The following is a 23,262-nucleotide window of genomic DNA, read 5'->3' as shown; positions in this document are numbered from 1 at the left end:
CATCCACCTCATGTTATTTTTAAATGTGCAATCCTTAGTCCGAATATGTACCATCAAATCCTGGATTCAGGTTGGAAGATGTGGCAACCCTAGCCACGCCATTTGCGTTTTACCGTCTCCTTATACAATCTGATGCCACTAACAATAACTACTTACTCTTAAACGATGTCGTAACTAAATATCTTAAGAAAACAACTAAGGATTACTTAGGTAGGATACCCTCTTACTTTTTTAAACCTACTATTTTACAACAGACATGATAAAGGCGGTTTCCAACGAGCTTTTTATAAATAGATGTTTAAAATATGCTGCGCGTCCGGAAAAACACAAAAGAAAGTTTCCCCCTTTAAAAAAGATAAAATTTAACAATAATAAAAATAAATATTTTATCTTTTATTAATATTTTTTTGTACAACTGTTATTTGCTAGGCTGAATAAATTATCAATTTTTGAAATGTCACAGCTCGTAGTCAAAACAATGTCAAGTCGTTCATTTCTCATTTTGTTTATAAAAAAAACAACAGACATACGAAATTAATTAACATCAAATTAAATTCGCTACTTTATGATAATGCTTTTTAAATCTTCACGATTAATTAAATCTTATACAAAATTGCTTTTATTGACCTCCGTTTGGCTGATCCCTGAGCCACAAATATTCAGGATTATTGTTATTGTTATGACAGAAGAGAAACAATACGTTATATTCTTTGCATCTGGATAAAGCCGTGATGGTCGCTTTACAGAATTTAATTTCATCATCAGCTCACTATACATCCCCACTGAGGGGCTCGGAGCCTACCATAAGTTAGGGGTGACTTGGCCATAGTTAACCACGCTGGCCCAGTACGGGTTGCATCGATGTTTTCCGTCACCGTAAGAAATCTTTACATATTTAATTCAATTTTTTTTAAGAGCTTCAAATCAAATAATACAATCTTCTAAAAGATGTTACTTCGGGAAACAAGCTCGAGGAAAGCTTAAGTTCAGGTTAAGAGCGAATCTCTAGTTTTAAGTCGTCACTTTCATCTCGACACCGTTAGTTTAGAACTGGCCAGCGATAAGTCGAGGAAAGTCGACAGAGCAAGACAGATGACCGACCGCAGAGCGCCTGGTCATTTTATGATAATAGCGACACAGCGCGTGTGAAATGGAACGCCAGACACTATCGGATTTGGTCACTATATGGTAATTGGGTTGACGTACGGAAGCTTTTACTGTTGTTGGGATAAAACATTTTATTATTTATTTACCTTTGGCTATAAATTTACCGAACAATTGTTTTAAATTGTCAGTTCTATCATTTCATTCGTTGAACAAAGGTGATAAATTTTTCAGAATAGCAGCCTAGCTTTGAGATAGAATTCTCGGTATGGTCAAGAAGGCTTGATGACCTATCTTTTTCACAAACAATGCTGCCCTTATAATATTGACTTATTATATTGAAATAAATACGAAACATCATATTTACCCGCCTTTTTTGCGATTCCCTTGAGTCTCATCTTTCGTTATTAAAATCATGGACACCCTATTTAAAATAAATTCTTTAGAAAGTTGTAGATAGATAAGTCAAGTACTTACATTGCCGAGGAACCCGCTGTAGGGTTGTATGGGCGGCGGCAACGCCGGCAGCGCTGGGGGCGCTGGCATCGCGGGTGAGCGCCGCGGGCTCGGCCGCTGCTCCTCCGTCTGCCCCATCTCACACCTGCATAACTGCCAACAACACACTAAAGTTACAACTAAACAGAAAACTCTTAGTTACAGATCGTAGATGCCGCGGGCAAAATATCTGAAGGAAATTTAACAAAGACATAAAGTAATAAGAAGAGAAATACTGAGACCGTATTACGCTCTATGGAAATTACAATCATGAAAATACTAGGACACATTTGTTTGTCGGTTATAATCCAATTTACACCTGAAGACCGACAAACTAAATACTGCATAGTCACTTCAAAAACATAACATTGAAAGTAACAACCTAGAAACGACTTTGAAGATGTAAAAATAGTAATCATAATGAATATTAATTGCATTAACAATACCAGATCTAGGTTATAACATGTTTTCTGAGTAAATCAAGTCGACGGGTTTTAGTATTCAATTTCGTACATAATAGACTTTAGTCTAAGTCATCCGCTTCCTAATTGCATCTATGCACTTTTCGTGACCCGTTGAGATTATAATTTTAACATAAAACAATAATTTTAATAAAATTTTATAGTCGCTATTTTAAATTGCTTCCTCATTTATGTATTATAGATAAAGTTGAAAAATAAAACGTAATCTTTAATTTTATTTTTACAAATTATATAACATCTTTTCGAGAACACTGATCTGTTAAAATATCGGCAATGTTATTCTTTGAATGATTTTAGTGTTTCACCAAGCCGAGCGTAGAGCGAGTTGGGGCGACCGCCTAGGACGCCGGGCTTAAGGGTGCCCAACTAGCTCCTAAAATATCCTATTTTTGAAAGATTCCCCCGACACCAAAAAAGGGGACGCCGGAAATACTAAAGCCGGCCCTAGTTATAGCTATGACATCACAAATTGTAAGCATGCTTAAGCGAGATCTAACAAAGTACAAACTGTCACAAGTAAAGGGCTAAGTTTTCTAGGCATATTTTAAAATGCCCTATACTATAAGCATAATTTTAATGTAAAAAATATATAGTATAGTTCTATATTCATATGAAAAACAAAAAGTGATGTTATTTAAAGTTAAAGGAATAATATTTAAAACCTATTTGCATAAAGAAAACATTAATTAAACTAAATACGCTTAAAATCCCAAATACCGAGGTTCGTCTAGACGTCTGATAAGGTTAAAACTGAATTAGACGACTTTCTTAAGTAGGGTAACAACAATACTCGATGGGTAAACGAGAAAAACACGAATCAATTGGATTGCGGATGTGTTTAGTGCTGTATGGTTATTAGAAATAAACGGTTTGGAGTCCGAGGTCGTTTGTTCACCTCAAATGTCAAACATATTACCATTTGAACCAACTCGATATATTCTCACTCGAAACTCGATCCTATTCCGATCGAATTTTTAATTAAAAAAAAAGTAACAAAGCAGAATATTAGACTCGCGTAAAATGCAACATGAATGCGCCAAGTGTTTAATGTCATAAGTTTTTGTGCACAGTATTGTTCCAAACATTATTTCTGATTTTTTTTTAAATACATATTTAATATAGAAGTAACAATATTAATTATAAGCTCAAGGAAAAATTAAATTGTAACATTTTCAATGGTTGGTTTAATTTTGAAATTCGAACCGAGGTTTTGTTATAAAAATCCGTATTACGTCTTCTAAATTTAAATTTCTAACGTATCTCAAAGATTGATGATAATATTTTAAGGGTAATAAAATGATAATGATAGGCACAGACTATAAATCAATCTGTGTACCATAAACTTATGTTAGGTTTTTTATTACAATTGTAATTCGATAGCTAAATAAATAAAACATTGGTTATGGTTTTACATTTTAACATTTTACGACCGATATTAGCACAAAAACAATGTATATAAAAAAGTGTTTATAAGGATTTATCAAACTGTAAAGTTTAGCAAGATTAGCAACAGTATAGAAGGTTTTTTTTTAATAATTGGCGAATGTTTTATGTCCTCATGCCCAGTAACAAACTAAAAATAAAAACTATTAATTGAATTTTTACCGACTTTACAGACCACCAGTAATAGTTGCAAAGTCATTCGACGATCAGTTTAAATGCATGTTATCTTCCAGGCTTCCAGCTACGCGTTGACAGCCGCATTTTACAGACGCGGGCAACACAGCGTGAACTAAATGTGAATAAATCTTAACATTATGCACTGTCAAAACAAGTGCATGAAGGGCAATTATTGCTCTGTACCCAACTGTCAATGTCAAATTATATCCCGTCAACTCGTACGATAATGGCACAGATATTTAAAACCATTTGATACGTAATTGGACCGGATAAAACACATGCCATTGACAGATTAAATCATTAAAAAAAAATTGCGGCATATTTGTCCTTTTTGGAGGGAACCTCACTTTAATAACCTAAAAATTCAGCAAATTAGTTGATTTAAAATCTATTATAATAAGATTTAATCTGTTCAACTTAGATAAAATTCTCAAATTCCGTTTTACGTGAAAACAAAATAATCTTATTACAGTTTTATACCTATGAAAGATTATAATATCTCTATCAACGTATACAGACTATCATAGCCATAAAAAATATAAGTATGCGTAACACCAGAAGTCATCTCACGTAGTTTACGATGACGTAAAATCTTTGTGACAGTATCGCAGTCAACTTTGTATGACCTATGTTTCGACACGTTTTGACATACATAGTTCGGACAGATAACTTTAGTAGACCGTAAAAGGATAGCTGATTGTAACTCTTGATATAAGTCTTATGACGCATTGTTGACTACATACAAGATTTGACTGTGGGAAAGTGTATAGAACATTTTTTCCTCCTTGATGTTTGTATTCCTTGAGGCGAAATCTGGTCACATACAAATGTCAGTTTCTGAAGTTAGACTAGAAACTATAGCATAACCTTTTATTTTAGAAATATTTAAGAAAATTCATTCATAGTCAGTTTTTTAGACACTAAATGAAAGCCTAAAGCAATAGGAAATTTACCAATATTTAACAAATTCTAAAAACTAAATTTAAGTTTTCTTATATAAAGTTTACTCTCAATTGAACTAGAATTTTTACACAGTTAAATATATTTAAACCTTGTTTGTGCACAAAAGTTGAATTTAAATAATAATGTCTAGATCTAGGTAAAGGCTGACACGGTCTGGACGGGTGTTTCGATAGCCACTAATGTTAGTATAACGTAAGAATATAACTTTTGTCCCTCATTACACAAGGCAATCCAGTATGCATTCGTATAGCACTGGCGCCATATTAATATCCTATGTAAGTCATTTAGTAAACTTAAGATTATAATGCAACTGCTTATAAGTTGAAAGGCCATAAAAAACCTGTTATTTTGTTGAAACACTGTAATGAGAAGTAAATTTTTATAGACAGTTCTTATAGTAAGATAAATATGTAAGACTAGGTTTCGCCAACGACTCCGTTGTCGCAGAATTAAAAAAACAACTTAATAAATAACCTATGTGTTCTTCCAGACATGCAAAGCCGTTCCTGTGATTCCTTCAAACGTCCATCCGTCAAAACATTCGCATTTATAATATTGGTAAGATTTCACAAAAACATTCGCACGCAGATGAAGGTATCAGGTCGTCTAGACACAGGTTACACCTCCCATGAGACATGTATCTATTACGTATCATACGAATTATATTACATGGTATCTGAGAGATGGGACTTTCCTAATGCATTTCTATTGGAAAAAAATTCAAGAATTCTCAGTCAGAAGTAGATTTTAATTGGTTCTTAAAGACGACTGAAAATATGAGAATGGAAAGAGAACTGAACAATGTTAGAAGATATATTTACCACTAAAACTTTTAAATATAGAGAATAAGGAAGAAAAATATATAAAGTTCCAAATACAAAAATATAAAAATTATGATTAAAAAACGTGTAAAGAGGTTCCGTATCTGTCGGCAACAGTTCTATTGTAGATAATATTATTCTTACAGATATTATAGAGGCGAATGTTTAGATGTTGTTTGAAGGTATCTCCAGGTGAACGGATTCGACTGAATTTAACGTAATGAAAACAGTAAAAAAAAATTTCGATTTATAGGGATATTAAAGTCTCATTTGTAAACACTTAATGTTTTCGAAAAGTTGCGTGCCAAAACCGGTCAATGCCAAAAATGCAACCCCCGCATACGGCGCATAGCGGCCCAACAAAGGAGATGATATCTAAGACCAAAACCTATATATGGATCCAACATACCTTATCCGACTTGTATGTACTAGCACCTTAATACTTAAGGTTGAATATCTTTAGTTTTTTATCGTATTGCTTGACAAACACAAGGAAAGCAGAGTAAGGACAGTAGGAAAGAACAGTACAGCTATTATTTGACATACTATGAACAACAATAATGTGTTAACAGTATTCAAATAGAAGTGTGTAAAGAGTGGCAGTATTGAACTACTGCTCTGCCTCAGTGTTCTACCCTCGTGTGAAACTATAATAGCGTCGGGTTTGACAAAGGGAGTCAATTTTAGAGTATCTACCTTCGCCGTGACTCATCCGTCCATAGTGATTATCTCGAAGCAATATGGCGGCAATATGGCGGACGAACTCGTGAGTTACAAAGCGTTCTATTTAACCGTCGGACGATATCGGAATGGAAACTAAAATGGGGTAAAATTATCTTGAATTTCTATCTATAAGGCTTGTTCGAGTTTTAAAACGGTGGTATATTGATGCCATCGCAATTCGAGAGAGTTCTTTAGTTGCGTCATTCATTTGTTACAATTTGATTACTGCATTATATTTTAAGTGTCAATAAGACCTCAATACATTTCGTTGTATATTTTAAGCTTATTAATTCTATTGTGCTATTATATCTACATAAACGAAACCTTTTTGAATATACATGATTGAAGAAATAGCACGGAATCTACACAATAGTAGGTCAATAATTTCTATGATTCCATCATAAATAATACTTTGAAATTGTTCTCATAATATCGGTTAGATGGATTGCTGGATGTTTGTTAAAAAGTATCTTCAGAGCGGCTTAAGGGATCTAGCTGAAATTTGACATAATGGTAGAACTAAGTCTGAAAGACCACGTAGGCTACTAATTGACTTTTTTTTAATGCCGCGCGTACGGAGTCACGAGCGGCAATCACACAGTTCTTACCAAAAAGTTAAAAAAACAAAACATATTCGTATACAAAGACTTTTGTATACAATTTTAAAGCGTAAAACTTTAGTCTCGATCACTTATCATTAGATTTAATTAATCAATTAGTAACGCCAATAAAACAAAACTCTGGCAAGACAGAGAGCGAAACAAAGCTGCATTTGTTGAAACGTTTCATCCATTCCGCATGCAAATTCCGTAACCATTTTAGGAAATGATATTTTAAAAGACTGTTCACAGAAACTGGCGGCTACGATCAAAGTTAAAATTACGTAATTCCAAATGTACTCCCCCAACCGTAATTTTAAAATTAGACTAAGACACTAAACAGTGTATCGAAATATCCCTTGATTCGTTCATAAGTACATACATTAATGTCGCAATTTCAGTCCACAAATAGAATCTTAACACAGTTTGTTAATATCTGAATGTGTAGATGCTGTTGAATGTCATATATCCAACTCTACTAAAATAGGTCACTTTTTAAACTAGAAGATATAAACGCTTTTGCTTTTTCTTCTCTTTAAATATCAGCATTTCTACCATTCTCTACGGAGTGTTAACAAAGTCTGTTGAATGCGTGTATATTAACCATCACTGGATTCATTCCCTTTTTACGCAAAAATCAAATAAACAACTGAATTTTATAGTATTTTCTTTATGTGAAGGCTAAATAATAAGTAAAAATACCAAAAATAATGCCAAGTTTCCGTAAATGATATTTAACATCAATCAGACAATCTTCAGGATACAGATTTCTATCGCAAATTCATGAACTAATTAATTTTTACAGGAAATTGTTTCGTAATAAAACCGGAGGTGTATAAATCGTAAATCTCCCGACCTCCATAACAAAGTCACGTTGATACTAACACGTTTATTTCGACAACTTATACAAATCAAACACAATCGCAGGAAACAATGAATAATCTCATGTCCTTCGACAACAATAAAAGACGAATATATATGTATTTTATATTTATACGTAATATTCATGCTTTTCAATTTTACGAGTAATCCTCGTACATCCTATTAATATCGTTTTCTCTTACGAGACCCGTAATTTTATCTACGTCCTCAATATTTTACATAACCATTGAACCTAATTGTTTATTTAAAACGAATACAAAATTTCCGTTACGAAATCAACATCAAATATCAAGATGGCTATTAAAATAAGCGCAAGAATAGATGCAAATTAAAATTTCAGCTTTACTGCAACGATTATTATATAAAAACAGTTTCTCTGTCATTATGTCTGTCTGCATGACGTAACGAGTTTCGTCATTGATAAGCATCAGAGCAATAGTGTTCGTTTTGCTGTAACATTTAGAGCGATTTCACTGCAATCGTGCGTCATAAATTACGTCGGATTTCCGCAGCACACTAGCGCCGCGCTTGCAAAAACACATGGGAGTTAAAAGCATGCTAATACTTAAAACACGAAGCTTGTTAACAAAAGCTTTTTGTTCTTTGTATCCGGAGTAAGTACCCATAATGTTACTTAAGTGTAAAAATAAATTAACTTAGAACAACACATATGGTCAAATAACTTCAGCCTGACATACCGAAGGCATGTGTTGTAAAGAAGGTTTGTTAGTAGATCTTATCTTACTAATATTATAAATGTTTGGATGGATGGATGAACGTTTGTTTGAAGGTAACTTCAGAACGACTGCATGGATCTTGCTCAAATTTGTCATAGATGTAGAACATAGTCTGGAAGAACACATGCACAAAGTTTTCGCGGACGAAGTCGCGGGCGACATCTACATAAGTTGACACTGGGAAGAATGGCTACCATGGCATTCTTTAATTCCAATATATGTTATTATTTCAATTCCCTAGATCCATAAAAACTTTACTTCTCAAAGACTTACGTGTGAAATAGAGATATTGACAATTAGGTCGTTGTCGCCGCAGGTGGTACACAGTTCAATACGCTCCATTCCCAGTTGAGTTATAGCTTAACCGCTCATGTACTTATTAGCACTGTCCCGTAAAGAACTACTAAAGTGGCACGCAGTTGTTGTAACATAAAACTAATTTTATAATCTATATCAAAATGTTTTAGTCAGCTTTAGATACTAGTCGCCACTTGATGGTTGAAGCTTCTGTTTATAGTATACTGGCAACACTGAGATGAATGTCATTAGTTGTAAAAGATGGACGCCGAAGAGAATTAAATGATTGATTTAAATAATAAAACGTGTTTTTTTATTGAAATACGAAAATATCTGAAACGTCCAACACAAACAGCTTCTTTGTATATTTACTATTTAATCAGTTAATATTGAAAATAGAATAAAAGCAAGACAATCTTATTTTTAACACAACTCTGATGATTCATAGTTGCCTAGAATCTTAAAAAGTTTGAATGTATTTTAGCAACTTGTAATGAAATTCTGCAATTTACAAATAGCTACGAATTAGTATTGTACGGCTAGAAAATCCTTATCGATATAGTCTTAATGGTCTAGGTTCAGAAATTTATGTGATGAAAATCCAAACAAAGGCAAAAACAACATAAAACTTGGAAGTATGGTGTGCGCTATCATAGGACTATTCTATCTGGGATCGAGAAATTGGCGGGATAGGCGCAGCATTGTGTTTATTGTCCGGCGTGGACAATAGCTGATATAATTACAGCGCCGACGTTGCGTGGGCGTGGGCTCTGGGCGTCCACTATCTCCTATCTAAGCACACTAATAAGAAAACGACGATTTGAGCTTTACGAAAAATTTATTACTCGTACGTTCTCGTAGTTTTAAGACGTCGAAGTTTTGTAAACAAAGATATGTCTCGCAATGTGTTTGTGAGATGGGTAAAGGATTGTTTAAATAATAAAAAATAAATATGTTTTTATATAAATTGGTAGCTAAGGTTCTAAGGAAACATGTTATTATATTTTCTCATACATTTTAAATATTTTGTATTTAAGAGTAAAAGTTAAGGATTGACCTTTGTTTATAATATTAAGATTTTGCTGTCCCTTCAAGATAAATTGTTCAAAAGGTGTTAGTCGTAACATTAAGAAAAGTCTTGTTTGTTAGATTATGGAAGTTAGACGCATTCACTTTACTAGCCATTGAGTTTAAAGTAACAATATGTAAAGACAAATTATCAGTCGATTTGGACAATCCCTTTAGTGATGAATCACTCATCGTAAATAGATCTTGTACGAGAACTAGGTTTCGAATACTAGAAATAGGCTATAAATAATAGACTCCCAGATCGTTGTGTTTCAACAAAACGGTGTCGAGAACTTGTTTGAAAAGATCAGGGGTACTAAACCGTCATTCAATTTTACAACTGTAAAAATTAAATTAAAAAAAAATTAAATGCGCGTGAAAATAAAATAATCTTAATAATAATCTTTTGTATATGTTTTAATATTTGTATTTACTTCGTAGAGTATGACAAAAAATTATATAAAGTGCTAACTAGTAATTTTATACCAAAGAACACTTTGCCTAGTAATGGAATCTTACAATAAAATAACAATTAAAATTAAAAAATAACCTTTTACAAAATATATTTAACGAAAAAACTAGGTACTTGGGACTTTGCTCTTCATTGGTTTTACTGTACTTATGTAGTTAGTAGAAAAATAATTTTTATTCATATGATGGTAGAATAAGTGAAAGGTTGCGCGCCCCTGTCGAGGCTACGAACTAGGTTCGGCCTTGACTAACACGTGTGACGTGCTTTGAGATTGGTCCCTCGCATTGGTCGATGGTGCTGTGCTGCTAGAACGAATGCTAATTATATGTATTTGTGCTAAAATTGCAAAATTAAATTATTACTTTACCTTACCAACTTTTATTTAATAACTTAAATGTTGCATTTACGATTGCGAGTTATTTTTCTTCTTAAGATTTTTTTATATAATTATAGGTTAAAATAACGTTGACATTTGCGTAGGTGGATGAGACGATTTGCTTAAAAGCAACAAAATCACAGGTTTTACGTGACCATTAAGAAAATGGTAAGTACTAATATAAAACTTTAACCTATCGATGTGATCTTTCGTGGCTTGATATACAAAAAAATCATAATTAATTTTAACAATTATTTATTGCAAATTGCTTAAAGTAAATGAATTTATTTAAAGATCTGCACGTGCAATACCGTACCAGTGTTAAAGAAATTTCCAGAAAAAAGGATAAGAGAAAGTACAGAAACAGGGGCAGCGCATCGCAAAAGAAATTTACAAAAGAAATTTTAAAGCAGTTTATTCATAACTTATTTACATCATTTTCTTCCTCCTTTCTATCACGAAATATCTACATATAAGGAAATAAACCTACTCTATTTTGTTTTGTGAAATTACCATTTTACTAATAAATTTCCTGCATTATGTCAAGAAGAAATATGAAATAAGATTTGACTATAGTTTATCTAAAAAATCCATAAAGAATTACGACGCCCTACCATAAAAACAATAAACACGATTGACTGTCATCTCAATCTTTAAGAAATAGAGTCCAGTCCAGTTTAGGGTAAATACATAACGTCACAATATCGTCAGGTTTTAAATATTCGTTACATTATTTACCCGCGAAGAAACTACCCACCCCAGAGTCGAACAACGTAATTCTCATCTTAGGAAATACGAACTAAACCTCTAAAACTAACTGTTTGCTTTTTGTATGGATAAAAAAACGAGTGTAAAGTTGTCAATAGGCGTGAAATGTTTGACCTGGATATGACTACTTCATCTCTATTTGAGGAAACGCATGCGAACTCTGTGCCTAACAATAACACTTCAGATTTCTTCGTGTACAGTTATTTTCCTGGTCACTCGACAAACCGCTATTTCCTAACGCCAATATTATTAACTACCTTCATTTAATTTTTTTAAGCGGTCATTATTTTTTATCTTCGAACATACGTGATAAGGAAATAAAAATTTTGACAATAGAAAAAATAACAAAACTTTAAAACTAAAATTCTTTTGTTTTACCTTTATAAAATTTACGCGAATAAAACTTTAATGGTATACATTAGCAACACGATTATAGAATGCATTTTTTCACATTCGTGTCGTACCGGAAGTTGGCGTTTACCCTTACGTCCCACGGTCCAAGAAAACAATTAGATAATTGATATAAATCAAGTGCATTCCGTAAAAAATAGCCCACATTTTAATATTTATATTTGCATTAATTTAATTTTCCCAAACTAATAAAATGCATCATAAAATTGCGAAAAAAATATTGAATACTTACTAAATTTTACAACTTACGTTATCTTAAATATAGGAAATGTTCAATATACCTTCCTACTTAAGAGTATAAACTAAGTTATCTACAGCATAAGAAAAGTAAATACATAAAAGCTTACCTGGACACAAAAGTATAGAAACTTTCAAAGCCGCACAAACAGTACCAAATATATCCACTGAGTACTTCAATTGTCACAATTAAACACTTCGATTTGATTTAAAAAATGAAATGAATAATATTTCGATTTAAAACTTGTATCAGCAGGCGAATCACTGCCGTTCAAATCAACTAACCGGCGTGTCTCGCTCCCGACGAAGCACCGCGTGCATTTCGACGGATGAAAGCATAAACTGAGGTTTTTGTATAACGCCCTCTCGCTTCTTCTCGTTAGTAAGAAAAAGATGGCGGACCGCGTCACAAGTTTCAGCTGGCGATCACTTCGCCCACTATTTTATTGTTATTATAATCTAATAAAGTCTAGATGTCATCTTCGATTATTTAAAAGGAAACCGTATTAAATATAAAGGAGGTAGTTAATAAAAATAAATAAAACTCGATTGTGGTGTGTGTTTATAATTTTTTTTATTTATCTTCCCACAAGGCAAGAACCAGAGTAGTGAGCACAACCTAACATAACGAAAATGGTAACTATTTTTAGGGATAACATTACACAACTCTATTTAATTGGTACAAATTAGTAATCGTATTTTTAAAAATCTAAAATATGCTAGGTTACTAGGATAACGAAAAATCGGTGCCACGTCCGGAAAAATAATATTTGATGGGTGTGCATTTAAAGTGAAGATTTTAAATTAAAATAATACGTTTTTAAATCAACATTTTTAGATAATAACAAAATTTTAATTAGTACATTTGGCACGAAAATAAAATCAAATGTGCTATCCCTTTATTCTGCTCCTACCCCGGCTTATAAGATAATTTATTCCTAATGAATTTACGGATTTTCAAGAAAGGAAAGAAAATGATATTAATTTGATATGACCCGTAACAAATATGCATGTAACCAAGGCCATTCAATAGCTATCGGTTACAAACCCACTTGTTGCTTGAGCAGAGAGCGTTTACAAGATTTAAGATATTTCAAATGACTACTTGCTTTTTTTGTATTTTTTTATTTTTCTAAATGTGCTATATAGCGATTGTATTCGAATGGGGAAAAACTCTGCTCTCATCTCAATATTAAACGTTGACATATCTACAGATAATGTGATGTTGGAAACATTTATATACTAATACATTATAGATGAAAAAGCTAATCAGCCGGTCGCGTGTACACGTGGCTTATAATGTATTCATTTTGCGGGGACAAACTACGCGCTTTGCAAATCACTTGCATAGACTTCTGTTCGCCATCGTTCGACATATTACTAAGGCTTTTAGAATTTCATGCAAGCGACTAGCTATTAACGCTTATTATTATTATATTAATAGCATTAATATTTTTAATATTTAATAATACTATTAATATAATAACGTATGAATGTAAGGCGGCAATGGCATTATTAAAGTCCCCTACTTATACCATTGCGAGCCCTCTTGTCTCCTTAACATTAAGTCTTAGAAACTCCTGTCCTCAGATGTGCGGGACCTAACAATCAAGAGCATAGGCACATTACATTAGATTAATTGCTAATCGAACATAATATTATATGCAAACTTGACACACTAACTTTTTTTTTTAGATTTTTTAATATTTTTTTCGAGGTATTCTTTAGCGAATATCGTTAATGGAATAAGTACAATTATGAACTTATGAGAGCACAAAAACATTAAAACTGTGATAAGACTCAATAGATTACATGATAACGAAAGTGATGAGATGACGTAATTAGTTGAATGACTTTAAAAAATACCCAACCGTACAAATGAGAATGCAACTTTTACACATATTTGATAAAAAAAAATAATAATAATATAATTGTCATGTCTGAATTCTAACTTTAAATTGCAGTATGGTACACAATCGCAATAGTATTTCAGACATGAAAAAATATAATAAAAAAAATGGAAATACCTACACATTAATTTCACATTATATTAAATACATATATCGTCGCCTTCGATGAATATAGTGATATTTTTTTTTACATTTTCGATTATTTTAAATGACAAACAGAAGTGATCACTACAGGAAAATATATACTTATAAAACACGACATATAATAGCAATTATTGCAATTTATGATAATTTAACAAGAGCAATGCTTTAAATGATATACATATATATATTACGGAGCTTCCATACAGAATTGACACTGCTACCAAGACAACACGTAGCATTGGAACTTTGTATGGTGACCCGTTTGATCGTAACAAACGAGTGAGCTCCATAAGGAAAAATTAAAGTATAAAATATAACATACACTTCTTACCATTTACATAAACTATAACATTTAAGTGTCGTAAATTATATTACAATTTAAACTGACACTGTTCAAAATTCAATAAAGTTATACAAATACGATGTTCAAACATTCTCAAATATAATGTCAATCAGATTGTAAATTAAACAGTGCCAGATACTACGACCGTTCGTTACTACTACACATCTCCTCGCCTAACATTGTCCTTCGTAGAAAAAACTTTACACTTCATAACCACTACACTCCTCGGTCCTACTTTTATATTATACGGCCAATCAATAAAATCGCCGCGAATAAAACTTAAGACATATCGGACTTTATAACAAACCGTTCACTGCCTTCCATTTATTTTCTATTCTTCCTCGCTTCTACACATATCGGCTTGGGAAGCGTTCTCTTCAACCACAATCTCTAAACGTTATATTAAACCATATGTGGTCTACCTAAACGCATATAAGCGCCGTCCAAATTTATTATGACATCTTATGTAAATTAAATTCTTGTAGTTTTCACAATAAAGCACCTCCAAGCTACTTGGTTCGAGTAATTAAAATTCATGTTAATTTCTTCTAAAAACATAACAGAATAACTATAAAATAACAAAACTTAATAAAGTAATTAACAATTTGAACATTACGTAGTAATTTTAAAATATAGCATTTTTATGTCATAAATATCACAAAAATATTCATGGTATCAGAAAACATTTAAATATAAAGTTCATTTTTGACGCGAAAATAAAAAAAAAACAGTCGTATAGATCCGAGCTGTTCAACCAAATAGCACCAATTTGACAAATTTAAATTTACATAAAATGTCATAAAACCGAATGGAACGTTTTATCAACCTACGAATCTACGGGGTCCTAATTTAAAACGCCTTTATCCATTCGCTGAGGCGCTATATTACAAGATTTCAAAAATATCAAACAAAAAGACAAACAATTTTCATCTAAAAAAAAAAAATGAACCAAATTAAAAAAGGCAGATAATAAAAGATTAAAAAAAAAACAAATTGACCTGCAGCACACCTACGAATAATGAATTATTTAAACAACTCTGGACGATTTTATTGTAAGAATTATATTAGAATCGTCCAATTTGTTTGCTATGAAATGCTCTCGATTACATAAAATAGATAAATCTTTTCGTATTATATATAAAAATAATTAAAACATAATATTGATTCAAAATTAACGTTGAATACATATTTTACAATAAAAAAATATAACTTTTAAATAAACAAAAAGCAAATTTAAACGAGAGCATTCCATCAAACATTACATATATATTTTAAACCATTACAAAAAAAGTGATCCTATAAGGGTTTTTTTTCCTATGAGGTACGGAACCCTAAAGATGGTTACAAAGGGAACATTGAACTAAATAAGATAAAGATTTTACAGCTTCCCATTATATCTACATGACGTAAGATATGTTAGCACATCCTAACTCGAATCACCTGACCTTTGCAATCGGAGGAAAGAGATTTCCTAATTTATCCTAACATTATTGCTAACTTTAATGCCCCCCTAAACTACGAGGGATTCACACCACACAGACCCATAGTCGATGGTTCCTAACCCAACAAATCTTACAATTCCATAGACAACTGTTCCCTTGGATACCATAGAGGTATGGATTTATACAGATCCAATGCTCAACCCAGTTACTATGACTATAGGTCTGTTTAAAGGTCTGTCGTTTCGTTTTTTTTATAAAGCGACCTCGGCTTTGTTTTAGCTTTACAAAATCCGAGGGATTTTTATTTTTAACTGCACATGTTTCGATGGAGGCTATATACACAGGATGCGTTATGAAAATGTATCATTAAAGCAACCATATTGATATTACATTCAGGGATTGAAGCATTGCTCAAAGACTTAGATATTCTGACAAGTCATAATTCTGTTACTCTTCTGACTATAATATTAACACGGCCAACTATTGAAATAGGATAACAATTTAAGCCACCAATGCTACAAAATACATGCGAATTCCGATAAGACCTTATATTATATTTGATTTAGTATGCTACTGGCAAATATAGCTGTGTATAACGTAATCGCATTTCTAATTGAAATTTGTCACAAAATGTGTTGTCACAGTCTCTTCTAGTTTAATATGATTCAAATTCATTAAGTTACTTTGCTAGTAGCATCTAAGTCGATTTCACTCGAGCCCATACGCGCCATACCCTTTAAGATATACATATTACAGGTTTTTATGTTGTAATTAAATAACGAACATTAAAGTATACTTTACGTAGCGATACGTCAAATATTTCGCAACAAACTAACACTACGGTGGGCTCATTAACTCTACAATCGAGTAACAAAGAGAATGCACATTACAATGTACACCAGCTCACACATACCACTGACTCGCGATACGTTCTCGCTTTAGTGTAATGTACACAGTTCATAGTACGTGTTAATGTTTGTATGTGTAGTTCAGTGCGGCATATTGCACTGAAGCGAGACCGTGATGTGAGCGCAGCTGTAGCGTGCGTGAGGGCCGCGGGGTGCTGGGGGTGCGGGGCGCGTACGGGGGCGTGGGGCGTGGGGCGCGGGGTCGCGGGGCACGGGGGCGGTCAGCGCGTGAGCGGGCGGTCGAGCGCGGCGGCGCAGCAGTGCAGGAAGCGCGCGTGCGGGTGCGTGCAGACGGCGGAGCCGGGGCCGCGCAGCGCAGCGCTGTGTCGTCGCTTGCGGTCCGCGCTCACCAGCGCCTCCTCGCCCGACTCACCGCCGCCGCCGTCGCACCCGCTGCCCGCCACCGCCCCGCTCTCCCCGCCGCTCGCGTACTGCGCGTGCGCCGCGCTGATATCCGCCAGCAGCTCCTCCCACTCGCGGCTGAGGTCGTCGCGGCGCGGCGCGGCCGAGGGCGCGGTGCGCACCGTGTACTCGCACTCGCACGCGCTGCCCTCGCTCCAGATGCTGTGCATGGCACCTCGCATCTTCTTGGCGGCGCGGCCGCATTCCTCGCACGCCCAGTCGGGTCGCTCCGTCTGCACGGCCACGTCGTTCTGCCTCATCGGGAACCGAAGCCTGAAGCCGGCGTCGTCGAAGTCGGGGCACCGTTGCGCCGCCGTCAAGTTCAGCCGGCCGTAGTCGATGCTCCGGGAGCGGTACTCGAGGTAGCGGTCGTAGGAGTCGCCGACGTAGAGACCGCCGGAGTCGCTGCGCCGCATCTCGACGGCGTCGAAGTCGCCGCTGATGTCGAACGTGTCCCCGTCAGAGTAGCTCGTCAAATCCGACTCAGCCTCGCGCCGGATCGGCCGGAAATGGGTGCGAGACGACGTCAGAAGGTCCTCGCAATCAAGGAACGGCGATCGCGGTCGCTCTTCGACTCTTGGCGGTGCAAAAGGAACTCTAGCATTGCGGCCGCGCCTTCGCGGCGGTATTTCAACGAAACCGCTGTGCTCCCGGCTGTGGTTGATCGCTGTGAAAGAGCGCATCGTTTGAGCGACGGTCGATAGAGCGTCGTACAACTCCTCGTTCTCGTACAGAGTGAAGGAGTCCAGCTCGGGCGGCGCCGCCGGCTCTATGGGGTCGCTTAGGTTGAGCGGCTTGAAGCGATCGTGGAGCGCATCTGCGATCTTGGTGGGCGAGTTAGCGCGGTCGAATGGGTTTTCGGTGGCATCCGTCGACCAGATGCTCTCCGTCAGAGAGATCAGACTGCACTTCTCGGCTGAAGGGTCGGCGAAAAGATGATCGGAGGGAGAGGAGAGTAAATCCTGAAAATCGATTGGCAGATCTTGGTATTCATCATCGGGTGTATTCTGATCTTTCGACCACAGTGCTTCAATGCTCCGATCGAATTTCGCCTCAAACTTTGCATACAACTCTGCCTCTATTGGTGAACGGACCCTAGGGTTCAAATCTTCTTCGAGAACCCACCCTGTCTCTAAGCCGAAGGCGTCATCCCAGTCGGGCACCATGGTTTCTTTCATTCGTAGCTTGATGACAGAAACTTCTTTCAATTCGTCGGTGACGGTATTTTCACAGGTACCATAGCCCTCATCCAAAGCGATAGCTCTTATAAATTCTTTAACAGGATCCTGAGTTTCCATATCCCATACCCCTTCATGTGTTACCCATTCCGGAAGACTTTCCTTGCTTTCAAATGACTTGCTGTAGCTATTCCAACGTTTTTTATTTTTCTTCTGCCCGTGATAGGAGTTGCGCCGTTCTTTTTTTCTTAAGTTCCAATCTTTAGCCAATGAGACTTCACTTTGCATCTTATCTTTTGTATCAACAGTTGATTTCCGACACCACGCTGGGGGTGGCAAATAGTATTGCAATGGGGACTCCTGCCCTTTTTTCAGGGCTGGAAAAGCAGCGTAATATCGTCGTACTGCTTCACTTTGTTCTGGAGAACACGTGGGCATTCCGACTAGTGCCGTATCCTCTTTATCCTTGATGTCTTGAAGTCGTGTGCACAGCTGATCAACAATGTTGTCTAGATTAGTCTCCTGGAAATGATTAATAACAGTTACAGTTTCATTGAATAAAACAAAACGAAAAGAAGTAAATAAATATGTAACGCAATCAAACAATAAGGATACAGCTTTAATATATAAGGTTTAAAGAACACACTTAAATGCATACTTCAGTGGTATTCATAATGCATACCTGATAATTTTTTATTTAATGAAACACTAAATGAGATTTCTATAATAATTTCTAAACCAGGGGCCTACAAAAGCCAGACTAGAAGCATGAGACTTTTTAAACCTAATTAAAAAAATAGGCTTAAATTTTTAGCGGATATATGTTAATTAACTTATTTTTTGTAACTATTCTAACTTAGGTCTAGGCTTAAGCTAGGATGATATGATAATAGTCAAATGGTGGAATTTGAACCCATGACAATTTCATTAAATGTACCCTTAAAAATTTGGCAATCAGCTTAAACTATTTGCAGACCCCTGTACAAGACTTGTATCATTTGTAATGTTAAAAAAAACTAGAAAAGACTTACAAATAAAACATATGCAGGCTCAAATAAGGATATACAGTTGTTAACCACAGACAAAAATACATAGTGTAAAGCAAACTAAGTGTATTATTTCACAGGCAACATTTAATTATGCAAATTAATTTAACAACAATAATGTTCCGATGTTTGTTTTTAAATGTACAGATGAAACCAAATTTAGATGCTATTGTTTCTAACCAATTTAAAATTTTGATTGTAATATTATTAATTATTGCACTTTTTGCAAGAGCACTGTTATTTTGTTGCAATGTTGCATATGAATATCACTTTACAGTGCATTTAAAAGCAGTGTAAACCGACCTTTACATAAGGATTCTTAAGTTTGTCTATATTCTTCATTTTAACTTTCCCACTGTTGTGGTCACTTTCCAGAATAACTGAGCACTGCATATCCACTTGATAGGGAAAACATTCTATTAGTATTGACTATTACTTAATTATTTAAGTGATTAATTAATTCTTAATGACTGTTCCTTCATTACAAACTAGAGTTCATTATCAGTTTAGTAAACAAACAAGTTTGGTAATTAATTTCTTCAAGTTAAATGTGATGTTTATCTATATCAATTATCTAGTAAATTGGTTAAAATATGGTTGATATGCTTTTTGTATCTGTTTAAAAACAAATATAGTGCTATATGTTTTAAATAAAAGGCTAAAAAAACCAATATGAACATTATATATATTTGTCTTGCCACAATGATAATTATGACACATTTTAAACAATCATCATTTCACTCATGAATGTTTATTAAGATTTGTATTATAATTCGTCAATATGAAAGCACATAGATTTATTCTAGCATCAATTGTGACGGTAGCGAAACTGATTTTACTTATAGGTCTTGGTCTTACAGGGAAACAATGTAATAAATCTAGATAAACAAAATATATTGAACTAGCCTTCAAAGCACACATATAGATTGAAAGATGTATATAAAATAGTAACTCACCTATCCTTGGGTGTATCAGATGATGAAATGCGGAGTATGGTGCGGCTCTTTCCAGGTGGCAGGCCGGCAGGCGTACGCCTGGCTTCCTCTTTTATGTTTACGCATCCTGCCTGCTATAGTCTCTAACGTATTCAAACAACATCATATTCGTAAATCGTGTATCCATTTTCATTTGCCGTGGGCCGTGTGTTTTATCGATCCTTCGGGATGCGTCTTTCCTAATAATACATTCTCAATTTCTTTGGCCTATTCTTTGCTAATTTCCAGTCGTGTAAAAGGCGGCGATCTTGAAGTTTAGTTGATTGTATGCAATTGCATTGTCACTAGCTTACGACGAATGACGCACTTCGTGCACCCCTTTTATTTCTGTAAAGAAAAGTTTATTTATCTATAATGTTATCACGTGTTGTTTTGTTTCGCAGTACACTATGACTTGCAAGGGCACAAAGAAAATCATGGAAACCCATACCCGCCCCACAAAGCTAAATGGGTCGATGGCGCCAAATAAACGTCACTCAAGCAAGGGAGGAACATACAAAATTAATACAGCCTTCTTATAACAATTCGCGATCTTGTCAAAAATATAAACAAAGAAAATTCCTTTTAAACATTAGTCATTTACACCATTTTGCGTTATATCGATATATATTTATATATATTTAAGAACACTAAACGATGCAATTTCACAAGAATGAGACACTATTACATGATTCACTTTCACTAAGGACGTTCAATGCACTTCCTTGTTGGCTTTTCCAAAAACAAATAGAAAATATTAAAACTCACCCGCAATAGTTTATGTGTGGAAAATATCATGATAAATCTATACACACACACCCCACATGAAAAAAAACATGGCAGCCGCGATGAGTGAGAGTTAAAATTTATAATTTGCGCAACGCCGTCAAAAGACTGAAATGACGTCTGCTTATTGACCAATCACGCGCCTTCGATTTTAAAATTATCAAAGATGGCCGCCAGAAAGGCTGTGATTTCATGATTATGGTTTTTACTGTTCGGGATTCGTTCAAAATGTGTGTCGTCGCATTTATTGGTTACAATAGAAAGGTGATAACCAATCATAATCTTCTATGAAACCGGATCTTATCTAAATTTCGCGCCAAAAAATACCGCGTAAATTCAAAACTAGCGTTTTTATTATTAAGGTGTACATTTGATTTTTATTAATTAAAAAAAATGTTCTATACAAGCTATGCTATAAACAAAGCAATATGTTAATGAACACCCTTAAAATAAAGATTAATAAGAATTTACAGTCGACTCCTAAATGTGCAGCTATATTATGGAATCTTATGCAAGTTCAATAAGTGTGCCACAGTGAGAGAGTGAAAGGGTCAACTTTCTTCGCCCTTTTGTATTTCTTTAATAAGTAAGACGCATTATAACATAGTAAAAAATAACACGAGATAATCCAACGATTTACTTACTTTTTATGTTATGTATTTTATTCAGATTACTGGTGCAATTATTTTCTTTCCTTTTACTTCAACCTATGATCCTTTTCCTTCTTTCTGAAGAGACAACAAAAAATGAAACACAAAATAATAGTCTATTTTCTGACATCTTTATTTTCTTAAACTTTTCAAAACCTCAGCATATCTAGAAGCATTACAATGTTTTATATTGAATTCATTTTATTTTTACAAAACATCTGTCATACAACTTTGGGGTGGATAAATTAATAAACCAAAGAAACATATATAATATATAACACAGATGGGAATTAATTAAAAATAATAATTAGCATTACATGCCGTACTCCATTATATAACTGCATACCTTTTTAAACAATGCTTTTCAAATGTATTAACATCATTCAAAAACACAGGCAAATTTTAAACCTAACCAGAAAAACCTTATCACTGATCTCTATAGATGGATAGCTTTGAAATGACGAATTTGTTCCTAATTAAACGCGCTAGTTAAAGTTCCTGATAGTTAATTCTATCTCTTATATTAGTTCGTATCCTCTCCACTGCAAGCGCCAAAAATCAAATACGCACAATATTTGACGTAACAAAGCCTGTCTATGGATAGAGGTCAGTGAACCTTATAAATGATATAAATAAATAAAAAAAGCTTTTCTTTTTACGTCGATTAAATTAATTATATTTTTATACACCACAGACCCTAAACTTAACATAGGCTCTATATAAAAATACTTATACATATAGTATTTTTTAAACATAAGAAATCGCCAGTTAAGTTTAAAATTAGCATAAAAAACCATCAACTTATTACACATAAACCAGATTAAAAAAAATTTCAACTGAATTGTTTCAAATTAATACTTTAATTTCGGACCTTACAGCTGAAGTGATCACAGAAATGCAAGAAAAAAAAACAAATATAAACCTCCGAAACAACAAAAAAAAAACTATAATACACAGAACAATGGCCCAAGAATGATTAACGTATAAATATTAATATTCATTTAAAATTTAACTCAAATTATTTGAGAAATATCTTATTTAAATGGTATAAAATGTGGGTAAAAATTACATTTTTGTGTTATACAAGTGGAAATTAAAAAAAAATATGACATTTATGATTTAAAAAAAAAAGTTTTGTACAAACATTTTCCCAGTTTAAATTTCGTAATGTTCGTCTATTTTTAAACAGCAAATTATAAATAGACATTTGAATTCGAAAATATAAAAACCAAATAAATGGAAAAAAAAACATTTATGTAATTTTTTATTTATACAACAAATAAATTTTAGTATTTATTAAGATTGTTTAATTTATAACGTACATAATATAAATTATGGAACATTTTTTTTAAATTTGTGATATTCTACGTTAATCATTCTCGGGTCAATAACATTCAAAAAATTTGTACGAGCATGGAAAGTGT

The 23,262-nt window shown here is 34.2% G+C and overlaps 2 protein-coding genes across 4 annotated transcripts in view; both read right to left on the bottom strand.

The window, feature by feature from the left end:
• LOC106122274 (leucine zipper putative tumor suppressor 2 homolog) overlaps positions 1–12,538 on the bottom strand; it is a 79,197-nt gene extending 66,659 nt beyond the window's left edge. The window contains exons 1-2 of the mRNA XM_013318204.1: positions 12,166–12,538; positions 1,582–1,713 (exon numbers count right to left, since the gene is read on the bottom strand). Coding sequence (XP_013173658.1) covers positions 1,582–1,698 — 117 coding nt within the window. The 5' untranslated portion in view covers positions 1,699–1,713; positions 12,166–12,538. The remainder of the gene's footprint in view (positions 1–1,581; positions 1,714–12,165) is intronic.
• Positions 12,539–17,023: 4,485 nt separating this feature from the next.
• On the bottom strand, positions 17,024–21,296 carry LOC106122182 (uncharacterized). 3 transcript variants are annotated; one of them, XM_013318083.1, is made up of 4 exons: positions 21,171–21,296; positions 20,385–20,750; positions 19,732–19,826; positions 17,024–18,904 (listed from the first exon to the last, which is right to left on the bottom strand). In XM_013318083.1, exons 3-4 carry the CDS (start codon positions 19,819–19,821, stop codon positions 17,024–17,026), a joined length of 1,971 nt encoding a protein of 656 aa, XP_013173537.1. In that variant the 5' UTR covers positions 19,822–19,826; positions 20,385–20,750; positions 21,171–21,296. The 3 variants fall into 3 exon arrangements, with proteins under 3 accessions (XP_013173537.1, XP_013173538.1, XP_013173539.1); XM_013318084.1 differs by lacking the exon at positions 21,171–21,296 and adding an exon at positions 20,854–21,085; XM_013318085.1 differs by lacking the exon at positions 19,732–19,826.
• Between the last annotated feature and the right edge of the window lie 1,966 nt (positions 21,297–23,262).

The sequence above is a fragment of the Papilio xuthus genome, unplaced genomic scaffold, assembly GCF_000836235.2.
Source record: "Papilio xuthus unplaced genomic scaffold, Pxut_1.1 DF826933.1, whole genome shotgun sequence".
Classification (NCBI taxonomy): Eukaryota; Metazoa; Arthropoda; class Insecta; order Lepidoptera; family Papilionidae; genus Papilio; species Papilio xuthus.
This window is presented reverse-complemented; position numbering and strand designations above follow the sequence as displayed.

Coding starts and splice junctions, on each gene's coding strand:
- LOC106122182 (XM_013318083.1), bottom strand. CDS start 19,821: ATGCAGTGCTCAGTTATTCTGGAAAGTGACCACAACAGTGGGAAAGTT. Junction 18,905..19,731: donor TTAAGAATCCTTATGTAAAG/GTCGGTTTACAC, acceptor AATCATTTCCAG/GAGACTAATCTAGACAACAT.